General features: G+C 40.1%; 1 protein-coding gene and 2 gene segments (V, D, J or C); 2 read left to right on the plus strand and 1 right to left on the minus strand.

The window, feature by feature from the left end:
- LOC123958721 overlaps positions 1–18,083 on the minus strand; it is a 74,042-nt gene that overhangs the window by 24,561 nt on the left and 31,398 nt on the right. The window lies entirely within an intron of this gene.
- Positions 2,049–2,885, plus strand: LOC123987187. The segment is given in 2 exon segments: positions 2,049–2,218; positions 2,311–2,885. Coding segments are annotated over 2 exon segments (459 nt in total).
- LOC123987227 lies at positions 5,378–5,960 on the plus strand. The segment is given in 2 exon segments: positions 5,378–5,445; positions 5,533–5,960. Coding segments are annotated over 2 exon segments (363 nt in total).

The raw sequence follows: 18,083 nt of genomic DNA on the forward strand, positions 1-18,083 counted from the left end.
TGTAGGCAGAGAGAGCGGGGGAAACAGACAGATACGCAGAGGGATCACTGGGGTAACAGACAGACAAGACAGAACCCCAAAACCCAACAGACCAAAACAACAAATAATAAAACTGCCTAAAAGTACAAAACATGACATGGCAGACAGGATTGTGACAAAAAATAAAATATGTTACCATAATTACGCAGATGGGGTGGTGATGGAGCAATGGAGAAGACACAAGCCTTTGGTGCGAGAGAACCGGGTTCAATCCACCACTGTGACACATCCTCCAACATGTCCCTGAGCAAGACACTTAGCCTCTCATTGCTCCAGAGGCGTGCAACCTCTAACATATACAGCAATTGCTTTGGATAAAAGTGTCAGCTAAATGAGCAAATTAGTAAGTAGTAATGACACACAGATATATTTACATCACCAGGTGACTATGATCCCATTCAAGCGCTGAGTAACTGTATTGAACAAATTAACAATTGTGCCAAAATTTTCTTAAATTAAACAAAGATAAAACTGAAGTTATTGTTTTTGGAGCCAAGGAAGAACGATTGAAAGTCAGTGCTCAACTTCAATCGGTAATGTTAAGAACCACAATCAAGCCAGAAATCTTGGTGTAGTCATGGACAATTACAAAGTCAGCCTACCATCACCTGAAGAATATATCAAGGATTAAAGGACGTCTCAGCAAGACCTGGAAAAACTTGTTCATGCATTTATCTTCACTACTGTAACGGTGTCTTTACAGGACTCCCTAAAAAAATCGATCAGACAGCTGCAGCTGATTCAGAACGCTGCTGCTCGAGTCCTCACTAAGACCAAAAAAGTGAATCACATCACTCCAGTTCTGAGGTCTTTACACTGGCTTCCTGTATGTCAAATAATTGATTTCAAAATGCTGCTGTTTGTGAATGTTTTAGGGCCAAAATACATTTCTGATCTTCTGCTTCGTTATGAACCATCCAGAACTCTCAGGTCGTCTAGGACGTCTGCTTTCTGTCCCCAGAGTCAAAACTAAACATGGAGCAGCAGTGTTCAGTTTTTATGCTAAAGTTGTGGGTTTGAACCCCGGTTGACCCGGCCTTTCTGTGTGGAGTTTACATGTTATCCCCGGCTTCCTCCCACCATCCAAAGACATGCAGGCTAGGTAAACTGGGGTCTCTAAAATTGGCCTTAGGTGTGAATGTGAGTGTGAGTGGCTGTTTGATAGACTGGCGATGGACTGACCACCTGTCCAGGGTGTACTGCACCTTTCACCTGATGTCAGCTGGGATTGGCTCCAGCCCCCCGCGACCCTGTACGCAGAATAAGCAGTTGACGATGGATGAAATGTGCTATACAAATAATCTTGCCTTGCTTCTGTTCCTCTGAAACTGCTGCTGGCAATTGGATCCTGTGTGGTGCTTTCAGTGGTTTCACACTTGTAAACACCTTAGAAACAGGACAGACTCTGCAGCCTGAGGACGCAGTTGTGTACTTTATATGGACAAAAGTATTGAGACACCTACACATTACTTTTATGACATCCCATTCTAATCCATAGACCTTAAAATGGGGCGAGTCCCCACTTTGCATCTATAATAGCTTCCACTCCTCTGGGAAGGCTTAGTCTGTTGGATTTTTGCCCATTCATTAAGAAGAGCATTTGTGAGATCAGACACTGGATAAGAAGGCCTGGCTGGCAATCTCTGTTCTTCTTCATCCCAAGGGTGTATGATAGGCTTGAGGTCAGGGCTTTGTGCAGCCAGTCAAGTTCTTTCACAGATTAAGATTTCCTTTTACAAAGACCACACTATGAAAAAATCTTCCCAAAATCTCTTAAAATGTTTGAACAAATTAACTGAAAATAAAAATTCAGTTTTGTTAAGCCTCCAAACTGCATGAGTAAAAAGATTGTCAGTGTACAATATGGAAGTTTTGTTCTCTGCACTTAGTCAAGAAATTAGTTGTCAGGAATTTGATATTTTTATAGTTTCCTCTGCTGCTGTAGACATTCTCTACTTATGGAAATGTGTCTGTCATATGTTCCCTTTTTAAGCCTGTAGAGGGAGGTCTATGCAAACTCTTCCTCTCTTATAAACACACCATCAGCAACTTGTGGCAGAACACTGGGACAGTTTTATATATTTCTGAAACACTCAGATCAGAGAGCTGAACTACAGTGTTTATCACAGAATGGACAATACAATTATCTGGAGTTTATTATTTGTAGTTACTATTCATGGTGAGAAATCATTTCTGCTTTACTTCTTTTGTAAATGTCCAACCTGTGATTTACAAGTTTGTTGGATAATGATCAGAATTTTTTGCTTACAGGAGTTTGGAGTGAGATCAAACTGGACCAGTCTCCCTCTGAGGTGAAAAGACCTGGAGAGACAGTGAAGATGTCATGTGTCATATCTGGTTATAGCATGACAAGCAACAATATTCACTGGGTACGACAGAGGTCAGGGAAAGCTCTGGAGTGGATTGGGTGGATGAACACAGGTTCAAACTCTGCTAGCTATGCCAGCGACTTTCAAAGCCGTTTCATCATGACTGAAAATGTGCCCAGCAGCACTCAGTACCTCGAGGTCAAGAGCCTGACAGCAGAAGATTCTGCTGTTTACTTCTATGCTCGACAAAGCACAGTGACTGAAGACAGTGGAGCAGCTGCACAAAAAACTCCCAGCCTCATACTCCCCCGTCCCAGCGTGACGTCCCATAAGCGCCACTACACTCACTAATACATACAGTATGCATGTACATGTAATAGAGAGCATTCTGAAGGACTGCTTAGGCTGTGTGTTATCAACAACACAAAGACTTTAACAGCCAATGACAGTTACAGGTGGGAAAGGGCGTCATTTTGTGTTCAAACGTGGTGGGGACATTTTAGGGCTCAGATTAGAGTTGTGACAAAACACTTAGCATATGAGATGTGACAATCCAGAATATTGGGGTCACAATATCAAGACTAGAAGATATTTTAATAGTATTTAAAGAAATATTCATTGATGAGTACACGATTAGGTGGTCTGGTGGTCCTCCCCCAGAAGATTTTGAGCATTAAACATTTAATTTCCTGCATTCTGGAGACATTTTCTGTACCAATTTCTGGTGGAAATGTCTAATGTTTACTGTTAATCACCATCTAACTCAGCCAGTTAAGAGCTACATTTAGCCTTAGATGTTATATGAATGTGGTTTTATCAGCTGGCAATTTTCAATGCACATTTCACAGTGCAAGTTGCAACTATTATTAACAATAATGGAAAGTTGAGGCTTTAGCAGTAATAACAATGAGCACAGGCCTATGTGCAGTTCAATCACTAAAACTCATTTTCCGTCAGGCCTATATGCTATTTTCACTCAACAGGTAACGTTACGATAGCATCAGCCTCATCTGGCTCATTTTCTGTGTTTCAGTAACTTTAACGTTCGTTTTATCTGTAAAAGCTGCAGTGTCACCCGGAGCGGCAGCATCTTTAGCTGCAGGCTTACGAGAACACTAAAAGTGTAGTTTGAGTTTGTGAAACATCTCCTTCAGTGATTCACATTTGTTCATTTCAAACGTGCGCCGAGTGACCGGCACGCAGCTGTGTTGTTGTTTGGTAGCTGACGTCAGATCGGTCACAGGCCACGGAAGCCCAAACGTCATTTCAGAGCTTCGCAACACAGACGGGGTGAATTTATGAATGAACGTGTGAAAGTTCTGTCACAAAACGATGTTGTTACGTATCAAGTCGCTATTTTAAGTGGGTATACGGAAATCTTTGACCATTAGTGGGTATAGGGAGTATACCTGCGTATCACGACTATACCACTGCAACTGGGGTAATGTAGATGGGCCTTAGTTTGTTGCAGTTCGGGTATAATGGTGTACTTGTAAGATTAGGCTTTCCACCTTGATCCCCACCAGTCATGAACACCGTTACAAAAATAGGATCCAATAGAGGCCTGTTATCTCGTATTGCATTATGTTTTTATTATTTGTGGTTGTTGTCCTTTCACAGTGACACAGCTGAAATCTGTCCAAATATAATATAACTACATCACTTTTTTCAGTCTCTTATCTCCTCCAGGAGACCAGACTGCTAAAACTACAGTAGACACAACAGTTTGTAATAATTTGTGGTCTCAGTCTATTCACCAACTGGCTACAGAGTGGTGATGACCTACGGACAGAGAGGCGGCTACATCAGAGCCACAGAATCACATTATAATATTATATTATATTTATTATAATTATTTTTATAATTTATTATTTAACTCTAACAAACCACCGATCAATCCGAACCGTGAGTTTTGTGATCCGTTGTACCACAAGTGAAGTAGCATTGATCACTCTGAGGGGGGTATAAATCTTGTCCCCACAGGGTAAAAATATTATTCTGCAGAGGGATATATAAACCAGAAAGGGGGAATCCCATCATTTGTCCCCATCACTTTTTGAAAGCATTTGTTAAAAATGTATCGATAAATAGCTTGCACCAAGATATGTCAACTAATAAATGAAAATCATTTGAGAAAGGTTTATTTGCACAATAAGAAAACATGCAAAGAATTATAGAAGAAACAAATGTACATTGTCCAAAATTATATCCTGTCATATTTTTCTACTAATGACTTGTCCCCTGCCAGCTGAATTTTTTGTTTCTCTTTTTATAAATGAAATTTCCAACCTAAATTGGAACAGAAAATGTCTCCAGAATGCAGGGAATTAAGTGTTTAATGCTCAAAATCTTATGGGGTAGGACCCCTAGACGTCCACTCACATATTTCAGCATTTTATATTTTTTGAAAATAGTGTTAAAAATATTCTTATCTTGTGTTTGAGCGCTGTCAGGTCTCGTGACACTAGAGTATCATCGTGGCCCTAATCTGAGACCTTATGTCCCCACCACTTTTCATCACAAAGTGGCGCCCTTGGTTTGAATGAGGTATATAGCTGGGGTAGGCAATATATTTGACAAGCATTTTTATTATATTTGTTGACCTTCTCTTTAAATCAAATATGTTGACAAATGATAAACAAAATCTGTGGCTGTTGCAGGACTGTAATGAACCATTCAGTTCTGATTCGGTATGAATGAAATGACTAGCTGATAAACCTGCCTGTGTCTGCCTACCTGCACCTACTCTGCCTTACTCTGCCACTCATTGCACACAAATCTTTGGAGGAAGGTCTGACGGGTGTTGGTGGGATAATTTTGGTAGGATACTTTCAAAATCTAGCTGTCTCTTGCTGGTTTCTCCAACGTTGCCTTTCCCCAGCTTTAACAAAACCATAACTGAGAATCAAGTCAAATGCAGTTCTCTCCTCCCTGTGAGGAGGAGTCAATGCAAAACTCAGATGTCTTCCACCTCTACTTATCTGACTGCAGAGAGGATGACAGAGAACAGTGGACACACAGTTTAACATGATGGACTATAGGACAGGACTGCTGCTTTTAACTGTCTGCTGGGCAGGTGAAGATCTTTACTGATCTTTATTTAATGTTTTCTTTTAAGGTGTCAGTTTGTTGCATGTGATGGTCTTCTTTGCTGTCTTGACAGGTGTTGATGGTCAGACTCTGACAGAATCTGAACCAGTTGTTAAGAGGCCTGGAGAATCCCACACATTGACCTGTACAACCTCTGGATTCACATTCAGCAGCTATGCTATGAACTGGATCAGACAGGCTCCTGGAAAAGGACTGGAGTGGATTGCTTTTGTACACACAGGCAGTACTTCTAAGTATTACTCCCAGTCAGTCCAGGGTAGATTCACCATCTCCAGAGATGACTCCAGCAGTAAAGTCTATCTACAGATGAACAGTCTGAAGACCGAGGACACAGCAGTGTATTACTGTGCCAGAGATACACAGTGAGAGACAATAACAGGAGCGTAATACAAAAACGACTTCCTCTATTTGCCAGCACCACTGGGAACATTTAGTTTCCACTACCACTGTGTTTGAAAGTAAAGTTAAAGGTTCACAATACTGGAAAGAGTCAATGCTTTCTTCATTCATTAATTTCTTCACTTTCAAATAAAGATCCTAAATAAAATTAAATAAAATCTTGTGCATAGTAGCTGCCAAAGATATAAGATAAAATATTTAAAAATGTTTTAAAAGGAGATTAAGTAATTTCTTGAACACGCGTAATAATATTACTTTCCCCAGTAACTAAGTAGTTTAACTAATTAATTTTCTAAAATGGTAATATAATTAATGCAAGTAGTGCAGCGTTACTCGTTTCTGAACGCACCATCCTTGATGTAAATCCACGACTGTGCGACAGCTCTGTGGGACCGGACTTTCTTGTTCATGTCGCTGATAGCAAAAGGAAGAAAGAAGAAAGAGGGAGAGAGGAGTTCAACATTTCTACATCTGATTTATTGAAGCATCTGCTGTCACTGATGCTTGGACTCGTCGGGAGAGAGTGGGGTTTTGTAACTGCTGAATACTGCTCTTATAAATAGGCTACATGTGCAGTAAAACGCCCCCCATATTACAAATTACATGTTTGCAAAATATGTATATGCAATACGTGATTTTGCACAAATCAAATTTCTGTATATTGTTTATGCCCCATGAACACTTTATTTCTCTTTTTGCAATAAAGATTTAAGGAGGAAAAAAATATTCTGATTATTCCAACACCACATGAATGTCAGTCAGCGCTCACCCTTCCCTTTCCAAGTGCACAGGAGAAGCTACGGTGGCTGACACGCTCTGTCGGCTCTTGTGCTAAATAATACGTGTGGGCCTCCATTTGTCCAAATATCTCTTCTTTTCTTACTTCAAATAAACTAGTCAACTACTACTACTTGACCCGTAGTGTATGTAGATAGAAATGGATTCTAAGGCAATACAAACATAACAGTTCATTATGTAATATGTATGTCATTATGTACTGGGAGAAGAGGAGAGGGGAAAGAACGCAGCCTTGAGGTGAACCGGTGCTGATGGTCCTGGAATCAGAGACATGTTTTCCCAGCTTCACATGCTGCTTCCTGTCCGTCAGGAAGTCAGTGATCCACCTGCAGGTGGAGTCAGGCATGTTCATCTGAGAGAACTTGTCCTGCAGCAGGGCCAGGATGATGGTGTTGAAAGCAGAGCTGAAATCCACAAACAGGATCCTGGCGTAGGTTCCTGGGGAGTCCAGGTGCTGGAGGATGTAGTGAAGGGCCATGTTTACTGCATCATCTATAGACCTGTTGGCTCTGTACGTCACGGGGGACAGTGTCCGATTGACTCTCTAAGCAGCAGTAGAACTGGTTCAGCTCATTTGCCAGGCGAGAAAAAGGGTTTATAGTTTGTGATCTGTCTGAACCCCCTCCAGACAGAAGTGGTGTCGTTTGCAGAGAACTGGTTCTTTAGTCTCTCTGCGTACAGTTGTTTAGCTTCTCGCACCTCCCTGCTAAACCTGTATTTTAACGCCCTGCACCCTGTCACCACTCCTAAATGCCTCCTCCTTTTCCAACCTCAGCTGTCTGAGTTCAGCTGTGAACCAGGGTTTGTCATTGTTATAACTCACCCTGGTCCGTGTTGGAATGCAGCTGTCCTCACAGAAGCTGATGTAGGACGTCACCGCCTCTGTACACTCATCCAGATTGTTGATAGCATTCTTGAAAACATCCCAGTCAGTGCAGTCCAAACATGCCTGGAGGTCCTCAACAGCTTCACTAGTCCACTTCTTTGATGTCCTCACTATAGATTTACAGAGCTTTAGTTTTTGCCTGTAAGCAGGAATCAAATGGACCATCACGTGATCAGAGTGTCAAGGTGGAGCGCGTGTGACGGCGTGATAGGCACTGCTAACTGTGGTGTAGCAGTGATCCAAAGTGTTCCCCTCTCTGGTTGGACACTTTATAAACTGTCTGAATTTGGGGAGTTCTTGGCTGAGATTTCCCCTGTTAAAGTCACCAAGAACAATAACAAGGGAGTTCAGGTTTGTCTGCTCCACAAACAGTATCTGGTCGGCCAGCATGCGCAGTGCGTCCTGAACGTTGGCGTGCGGCGAGATGTAAACACCGACCAGAGTGAATGAAGCAAACTCAGAGGGGGAGTAAAACGGTTTACAGTTAATGATAAGAAATTCCAGTTTAGGAGAAAATTCTGACCGACATTAAAAGAGTCTGTGGCCTGCTTGACAAACCTTTGAAAAAAACGTCAGAAAACATGATTCTGCTATATGTCCTCTGCTGGGAGAAAAGGCATCGGTAGGTTGATGGATGAGAAACTGGTTCTCCACCACATAAAGAACAATGTTCCAGCCAGTCTGGACCCTCACCAGTTTCCTTTGAGAACCATCAAGCCCACAGAGGATGCAATATCGACTGCCCTCCACTCAACTCTTTACACACCTTGAGAAAAACAACACCTACATAATGCTGTTTGTGTATTTCAGCTCACCATTCAACACAATCTCCCCCATGAAACTGACTGACTTTATACTCTGGGCTTACCACACTGTCAATTAGACTTCCTCACAAACAGACCCCAGATAGTTCAGATTGGCGGAAACACCTCCTCCACTCTAGTGCTCAGCCCCTTCCTGTTCATGCTTTACACCCACGACTGCAACCCCCAACATGGTAAGAACTCTGTTGTGAAGCTTCATCATCGACCGGATTTCAAACGACGATGTGACGTCATAATGGAAGGAAAATTATAATCTTACATAGTGTTGCACAGAGAACAACCTGTTGTTGGGAAGTGCACAACCCCAGACCAGAGGGCTCTGCTCAGAAGGTCATTGGTACCCAACTGCCAAGCATCAGTGATATTGGTGAGGTGATGTGCCTGCTCAGAGCCCAAAGGATACTAAAGCCACATTCATGTCTAAATGATTTGACATCTAAAGCTGATCACATTATGGGAGTGAAAATGTTGCGGTTTCAAATTTTAAGACACTAGAGGGCAGTCAGTGATAAGTTTCTCTCTCCTCTGTCACTATAAAGACAATCTCATATCTGCTGAAAAATATCTGTAGCAAACAGTATTCCACTTTTCCTAAATAAACTTACTTTATGAGTTTTAGGGCATATTTTCAGAGTAAATCAAATCATGGGAGGCTATAAGATTTCTAAATGAACCATCTAGATGGTGAGATCCAAGACCATTTTTGCACCTTCATAAAAAAATGTCTTTAAAGAAATAATGATTTCTTTAGTTTGACTACGCGAGAAAACACACAAACACTTTGAACTGATTTAAATCAAATGTAAAAGATTATTCAACAGTATGCAAATAAAAGTGACTCATAAGGAAGTGAAGTGTGTGTGTGTCAGTGAGAGGACAGAAGAGCTCACATCAGTTCAGCTTCAACATCAACATGTTCTCTGCAGCTCTGATACTGCTGCTGGCAGCTGGATCCTGTGAGGAGCTTTCAGTGGATTCACACTAATAAACACATTAGAAACACTGAATAGTCAGATGAATGATGGAGATAATGTTGATTTCTGTTTCCACAGGTGTGAACAGTATTGATCTCATCCAGCCAGACACGATGGTTGTGCAGCCTGGACAGTCTTTGTCCATCACCTGTCAGGTCTCTGGTTATTCTTTGACTGATAGCAGCTATGCAACAGGTTGGATCAGACAGTGTGAAGGAAAACCAATGGACTGGATTTTTCACATGTGGGGAGGAGGTAGCCTTCGTCAAAATGATGCTCTGAAGAACAAGTTCAGCTACAGCAGAGACACTTCTGCTGGAACAGTGACTATAAAAGGAAGTAATCTGCAGCCTGAAGACACAGCTGTGTATTACTGTGTACGTCGGCCCACAGTGACAAAAACCACCAACAGACCTGCACAAATACTCAACAACCAGCAAGACACAACATCCAACACATGTTAACAAGACATGTACAGTAACTGGAAGTAGTTTACTTTCAAAATATGAAGTCTTAAAATATATTTAACACCATATTTACTTGTTGTGTTCTGAGTTCTTGAATGTTGATGTTTATAGAAGATTAAAAGAGACATTAGTTTGTTGTGTGCAGAATGTTTTATTTTATCCATCATTCAAGAATAGTAATAGAGATTCTTGTAGTTTAGAAATTATACAAGAATTTACATAATGTTTTAATATTGAATTGTTGTCAGTACAATATATTTAGGTATTAACAGTTTCAGTAAAATCAAAGTCAACAGTTCTGTAAATGCAGAGACATTTTCAAAATCTTACAATTGGGTGTGTAGTAACAAGAACCATTCAAATGTACAGCAGAAGTGATTTCCAGGCATGTTTTCACTCTGCAGATATAATAACAGTCAACAGACTCTTCTATTGGCTCCAGTTAGACCAACATTGATGCTTCATGTATTTGATTCTATGCAAACTCAGTGACCTTCCTTGTTACTCAGCTATAAAAACTTCCCATCAGGCTGTCAGTGGAGTTCACAGCACGTCACTTTCAACATAAACCATGTTTTCTGTAGCTCTGCTGCTGCTGTTGGCAGCTGGATGTGAGTCTCTCTGGATTTGTCAAAGTCAGCAGTTCTTCTTTTGCAGTATAACTTGATCATTTGTTACTAAAACATTTTCTTTCTTTAACAGGTATGAAGTGTGAACAGTTGACACAGCCAGCCTCTGTGACTGTGCAGCCAGGTCAACGTCTGACCATCACCTGTCAGGTCTCTTATTCTTTGGGCAGCTACACAGCTTGGATCAGACAGCCTGCAGGGAAAGAACTGGAGTGGATTGGAATGAAATATACTGGAGATTCTTACTACAAAGATTCCCTAAAGAACAAGTTCAGTATCGACTTAGACTTTTCCAGCAAAACAGTGACTCTAAACGGACAGAATGTGCAGCCTGAAGACACTGCTGTGTATTACTGTGCCCGAAGAGACACAATAACACAAACCATCAGTAGACCTGAACAAAAACCCCTCAGTGCCTGAACACTTATAACATGAAGCCACCAGAGGAGGAGCCCTCAGACCACTAATGACTTCAATACCAGTTCACTGACAGAAACCGACTTCCGTTTTTTCATTGTATATGTCAACTAAAACGTTCTGCACATGAAACAACAAAAAAATCCTACTCATCTCCGGGCTGTTTATTACAGTTTTAATATTTACTTTATTACATTGTTTGATCTATATAAATTTTCTTTTATATGTTTTTGTATTTTATACTTCACATATTGCTTTAAATACATTTATTTTTGAATGTTCCTGAGAAACACTTCTAAAAACACAATAAAGATCACTTCTTGATAAAATAGTCAAAGACAGAACAACAGTCTGAAATTGCTGAAATTAAACTATTACAAACACGCAAAGAGTTCTACAAATAAATACACTATTACGTCTGTAAATTGTGTCGAATCAACACATTGTCTCTCTTGCAACTCACATATGGACGCTTGCTCAAGACCCCACAGGGCTCTGAGGTCAATAATAAATATGCCACGTCCAGTTAGACTTTCAAATTAAAAACCATGGTTAATGTTGTGAAATGTTTTTGCAGTTTGGTCAGGTTTAGGAAACAACACTACTTGGTGAGGTTTCGGAAAATGCCATGGTTTGGGATAGTTATTTGAGTTATGTAAGTTGAGTTACTTATATATTTTACAAGTTATAAAGTTGAAGTTATAAATAAAAAAATACAAACAAATAACAATATATTTGCCAAATTTGCCAAAATAACCATCACCAATCAAGATCAGTGAAGATCTTCACCTGCCCAGCAGACAGTTAAAAGCAGCAGTCCTGTCCTGTAGTCCATCATGTTAAACTGTGTGTCCACTGTTCTCTGTCATCCTCTCTGCAGTCAGTTAATAGAAGTGGGAGACAGAGGTGGAAGAGTTTTGCATTGCCTTTTTATGTCTGTAAATGAACACTTGTAACAAGAACACAAGACTGTTGTGCCCACATCGCAGAAGAAGCACTCGGCATGTTCCGAGCTGTGAGCGCAAGACCCCGGCAAGAAGAGAGCAAGAGGACTCTGTGTTTTACATTGATGATGCTTGGTGCACAAACGCAGTCAAGATGGACTGTTTCCCAAATATCAGACAGTTTATTGTGAAGTCATACCCGTTGTATACTCATTATATCACTATTTTGAACCAATCAGATTGCCTGATTTGAGCTACCCGTTTTATAAATATAAATAACTGTATTGTTTAATTTTATTGTATATGTTACCATATTTTAATATAGGCATACACTTAATTATATGTTGTGTGTGTAGCACGAAGGAACTACAAATTTCGTTTCGTTATGCAGCCTTGTGCTGTATAATTACTAATAAAAAAACCTTGTACCTTGACTCCTCCTCACAGGGAGGAGAGGACTCTGGTCGATTTCGCTCTCAGTTAATGTTTGCTGAAACTGTCAATAATTTTAAAAATATGAATCCTACAAGTTAAAGAAAATCTGTTATCATCCAAACCAGACAAACTATTGTATGTGCAGAAAAAACTATTGTAATTTCTAAAGTATACAGATGCATCTCAAATTGTTTGAGTCACACCTGTATACAGAGCATTTTGCTATTTGTTTTTGACTCTATATGTAGTATAAACTTTTATTTTATTTACCTGTTGATTTTCACAAATACACAATGACTTATAAGAAAGCTTGAAATGTTAATCTTGTTTCGGTCTGACAACTAACAACATACTGAAATTCATCAAAGCAGTTGTTTTACTTCCTCTAAGCAGCAGCAGGGAGTGATAATATGCTACCATCAATTATTTTATATCCCTCCTGTAGCGCTCCTACCCTCTAGTAAGTATGTATGGGCAGGGCCCTGAGTTATTTTAGATTATTGTTTCTTAATATCAACACTGAACCCAGTGTCAACTACCTTAGCTTCCCTTGTAATCAACATGTGAAACTCAAATATGATAACTGGCTTTCAAATAAAATACTCGAACACCACTCTGGTATATGATTAAAGAAGGTCTCTTATTATTTAGAAAAATATTAAATAAAATAAATGCAAAATAAACAATTGGTGCAATATACAATAAATCAAATATCCCTCCTTTCACACAAGATCTGCAGTGATTCAGTAGTTCTGTTGCAAGATAATACCACAGTTCACCACAAATGCACTTTAACTGCAACAAATATCAGTGGGCCCACATTATAACACTCACACATACAGCCTGCAAAACCACTTCAAACAACGGTTGCAGGCCTGATGCGTGGCTCGTGTACGTTGAGACCCAAAACCAAATGGTCGTTTCACTCAGTTTATGAGCAGAAAAATAAAAGGAAAGAGTACCTGGTAACTGGTGCACTTCTGTGAGTTTGTTGTGAATGGGTCTACCGTCAGTCACTGTCTACCGGAGCGAAGTGTCGATGCCCATGAGCGGGGACAGACTCCTCAGGAGCAAAAGAGATGAGTCTTCGGCGTCCTTTTCCCACGTGGCCAGAGGAACTCTGAGCAGCCTGGTAGCTCGGAGCGCTATCTGGTTTTCTTCAGCGTTTCCTCGTTGAAAACGTTGTATAAGTCCACTTGATTAGCTTTGCTAGCTAACTGAAGATATACTGTCCGTTCACTTTTCCAATGAATGTACTATGTAGCTTACTGTGCTACTTTATTTAGCTAGCATTACATACCCCGTGAAACAGTCAATCAAGACTCCTCGGTGGATTCTTCGACTTCCCACGAACTAGCAGACATAATCCCAGCACAGAATGTCGAGTAGACAATCCCGAAATTAGACCACAGCTAGTTAGTTAAGACTTCTCACTTTACTTCGTCTGCAAAGCTAACACAGTTTTCCGAACTCTTTTTCCCTCGTCTCTGTCCATCACTCCGCTCACACACTCAACCCCGCCCCTCCCGCACCTGCTCATGCACTCACCTCATGCCCACTCGAATCACCCAATCAAAACCGACTCTTAGACTCCAGCACAATTACCACAGATAGACAAGTTGCATATACAACCCATTAACTCGTCATAACATGTTTTTTTAACTAAACATTATCTTTTAGTTATTTATCAAATAACATGTGCAACATACAACAGTTTTAACAAAAATACATCACAATATTTTTACCATCAATATTCCATGACTTTTAATATCAAATTTACTTATAATAAACTCTTTTAACCCAGTATACTATTTATTCTGGGTTACACATAGAAATACATACGTACAATTTTGTAATTTACTTACATTCCGCCCCTGGTCTGTCTGTTTGGCTCATAATATTGTGTGCATATTTGATTTGATAAGCAGTGCTTTCACCTGTAAGCTCTATCATGGGATCATTTAGATCCCCAAAACCTCCAAAAATTACCTGCAACTCCTTTCAGCATAAGGTAGTAACAACGGGCCCCAGGGCAGGCTGTTATGATGGGCCCTTAGGCTACACCATTAAAAAGGACACCCTGTGTTTGTGTCTAGAGGAAAACCCTATATTGGCAAATTTATGTGCCTTATTTCCTTGTTTTGCCACAGTTTAACAACAGATAAATAGATGCAGTAAATAATTTAAAGCTCCTTAAATTGATTTCTTTCTATATTAGCACATTAAATTCAACAGTTGTCTTTGTGTGCTGCAGCAGCTGTGTTGCCTGCGCCTGGACGCAGCAGTCTGAAGTAAAGTACCATCATGTGATGGATTTTAGAGTCGGACTGTGTCACTAGACTTTTGTATTTGCAAAGTAAAGAAGACAAAGAGAAAGTGCTGTTATTGTCAAAATCCTGAAACGTCACTACAAACAGCTGAGTGCAGCAGGTGTCCACAGTGCTGAAAAGACGCAGACTTTCACCCTTGGCAAAGTAGTGTAAGGTGATACGGTTACTTACTATTCATGATGGGTTTATGATGCATTTTACCATGTCACTAATAAAGACCAGCTCGTAGCACGGCGGGGGCCGCTCCCATCAAGGGCCCCCAATACAGGCTGCGCCCCAGTGCGGCTGCACTGTCTGTACCTACACCCCTGCTCAGAGGGTTGGAATTGTTGGTATATATTGTAAGTGCTGTTATTCTGTTGGGCACCACAGGCATTGCTATGAGCTGAGTGATGACAAAAGACATTTCAGCTGTGTCCATAGTGTACTGTACTCAAGTGCTGATGAACATGTGAGATATGTCTGAAGCATCACCCAGATGAAAGCAATTTTGGAATGTAAATATAATCTATTAGAGAGCAGTTGCGTGACCTGTTTATCTTTTTGATTTTGATGTCTGTTTAGCGTATTACAGTTGGATAAAATAAAGATATACTGCCAGATGAAGAGTTCTGAGCCAATCTATGCTGGCATTGTGTGTTTAATAAGGAGTCTGCAGACTTCTTCTTGGTTCCTAATGATGGTCTGTATACATCTCAACAGTTCTGTCAAACATATGAGCTAATTTGACTCCTCCAGTAGTAGTAGTAGTAGTAGTAATAGTGTGTAACAGAACAGAAATCCAACACATGGATAAAAGCAGAGTTTGATACATACTTTTTAAAGCATGCAGGTGTAAGGCAGAGCAGATGGTGATATAAGGGTAAACTTTGGAGTCAGCTTAAGTGCATGACAACAATTAAATTAACAAATTAAAGTCAGGTTGTTCCCTAAAGCCTATGTTTCAGGTACTGGTACAACTTTAGTATAATACTAAGAGAAGTAAACAAAAAAGTTGAGAATCCAGAGGAAAATGGCCTATTGACACATGTCAGCTGTTTAAGGAGTAAATCAGTTTTAAAGAACATTTAAATACAGCGATTTACTATGAAACGACCGGCACACAATACTGTAGTGACAGAATCAAATGAAATTAAGTTATTGAATACTTCCATTTAAATTACATTTAAGATGCAAACAGAATGATCGAGCTTGTAAAACAAAACATTAACATAAATTTGGGAGAGATTAGTTTGATTTAGTTCTTATTAACACTTGGCTTGAATGAAGCCAGGACAGAGAGAAATCTAATAAAGTGCACACATTACAAAACAAAGACAAACCCCCTGCTGACACCGAGGGCAAGCATGCAGGCAGGAATAAATCAGATCTCCAGCCAGGCAGATGAAGTGTATTTCACACTCAAGGAGTGGCCTACTCTGCACAGCACCAGGGATCATTAATCTCTAGGAGACAAGCTCTCTGGCCTGAAGCTGGCACAGGTAGACCTGAGCCGGCTGGGACCAGGCTACGAGCCTACAGCACTAATGGGCTCGTTGTGTTATCAGTTGTCAGATAGTACAGAGCTGATGGTGTTGACCTAAATGGAAGCGTACCCCTGCCAAGAGCCACAGGGCCCCCGTGCAGCAACTTCAGCTTTGTTTGAGCTGGATCTGGAGCTACACTGCCACTGGTTGGATCTGGACACCGAGATAAGACTGCTAGGGTGAAAGTTTGGGCTGTAGCATGGTACAACTGCTACTAGAGGGAGCACTGTTGGGCTCATTATTCAAAAGTAATCTATTATTTATTAGTCATTACTCATTCAAAAAGTAATAACTGGATTTCACTCACTATTCCACAGGAGCAGTAACTGTTCTGATTCCTCTCCAAAGCTGCCAACTTCATTCTCTCCTCTCTTCAACATAACCCTTACACCTGTGTGCTCTATCTAATGATCAATAGAGACCAATAACATTGATTTGTAATACTCTGGATCAGTAAAATCTACTTAATGGAAATACTTCCACCCACAGAGATTAAACTTGACTGTCTTTTATATCTCTAATAGCAGCCGTTTGTCCAATGAAAGCTAATTATGATGAAACTGAATTAAACATGCACACTAAATGCAAAGCTTTAGCTAAATTACATGCTTTTGTAACATACCAGCAAGAAGAACAAGGAAAGTAAGGCTTTGAAAGCCAGAATTCCTTAAGTCTAAACAGTTTTAATCAGTCTAAACTTGAACCTGAACCAGCAATGCCTGAAGTTAAAAGCAGTTTAAAATCAAATGCAATCACATGTTCACACTTTACTAATCCTACTGAAGGTTAGATCTATCAGATGTTTGTGCCGCAGTGTAGTCAGCCCTAACTTTTCAGTGAGATCCTCTACTACAGTTGAGTTAGAGACACTTATGTTGAGGAACCAGTGTTAGCAAGGGTATGGCATGTAGTATTGGTATGATAACGCCGGAGTCAAATCTGTTCATTCCGTAGTGTTTGTATTGACCATGTATTGCAAATGGTTATACAGTTAAAGGTTTGATGATGAAGGCTCGATTTTGAAATAATTCTGGGATCTATAGGGGAACTAATCCTCCCTCACACAAAAATATGCTGAATCGGAGGTGAACATATACATGACCACTGGATTTCAGCAAGCCACCAATACCAAAGCATCAGTTACAGAAAGAGGAGTACAAGGAGGTCGGAGGAAGTTACAGAAGCAAACACTGTTGGGATGAGGGAATCAGGAGTGTAATAGTGATAACTGACAATTTATCACTGACCCCTAATACACCAATATGAAGGATGTTGGATGATGAATGTTGCCAAACCTCGATGAGCAAATGGAGTGTAAATATAAATGTGCGAGTTCTGTACTTGATTTGATTGACAGATGAAGGACAGATATAGATTGCCATCTGCATCAGCAGACTTTCAGCAGCACAATGCCTGTGCTAAACTGACTCATTTGTTTTACTATATTTGTGTTTTGCGTGAAATGGAAGGGGCAAGGCAAATTATGATGGCAGGTTAAAACCAGCAATTTACTATAAACAAAATCACATTAGCTTGTTTTCAGATGCTATTGAATTCAGCACTGCAGCCAAATACTTATACTCACTCAGCTCCAGGTGTGTTTGTTCAGGGGTGTCTACGCCAGAGGAGCTCACCAGTCACAGCTGGAGCAGACATGACTCAAGAGTTCCTCAAAGTGAAAATTGAAAGTGAAAACAATTGAAGTGAAAATTGCTACTCTATTCCTGATTACTTCCTCGATCTGGAGGATCTTAGCCTAGCTTAGCATAAAGACTAGAAATGGGAAAAACAGCTAACTTTTTAAGGTAAAAAAAATATGCAGTTCACACTTCCAATGGTTACTGATTAAAATATATGTGTGTGTGTGTATATATACATATATATATATATATATATATATATATATAGTCTGACCAAAATTATAAACACAACACTTTAGTTTTTACCAAAAAAGGCACATTTCTCTCAAATATT

The sequence above is a fragment of the Micropterus dolomieu genome, linkage group LG02 (genome assembly GCF_021292245.1).
Source record: "Micropterus dolomieu isolate WLL.071019.BEF.003 ecotype Adirondacks linkage group LG02, ASM2129224v1, whole genome shotgun sequence".
Taxonomy (NCBI): Eukaryota; Metazoa; Chordata; class Actinopteri; order Centrarchiformes; family Centrarchidae; genus Micropterus; species Micropterus dolomieu.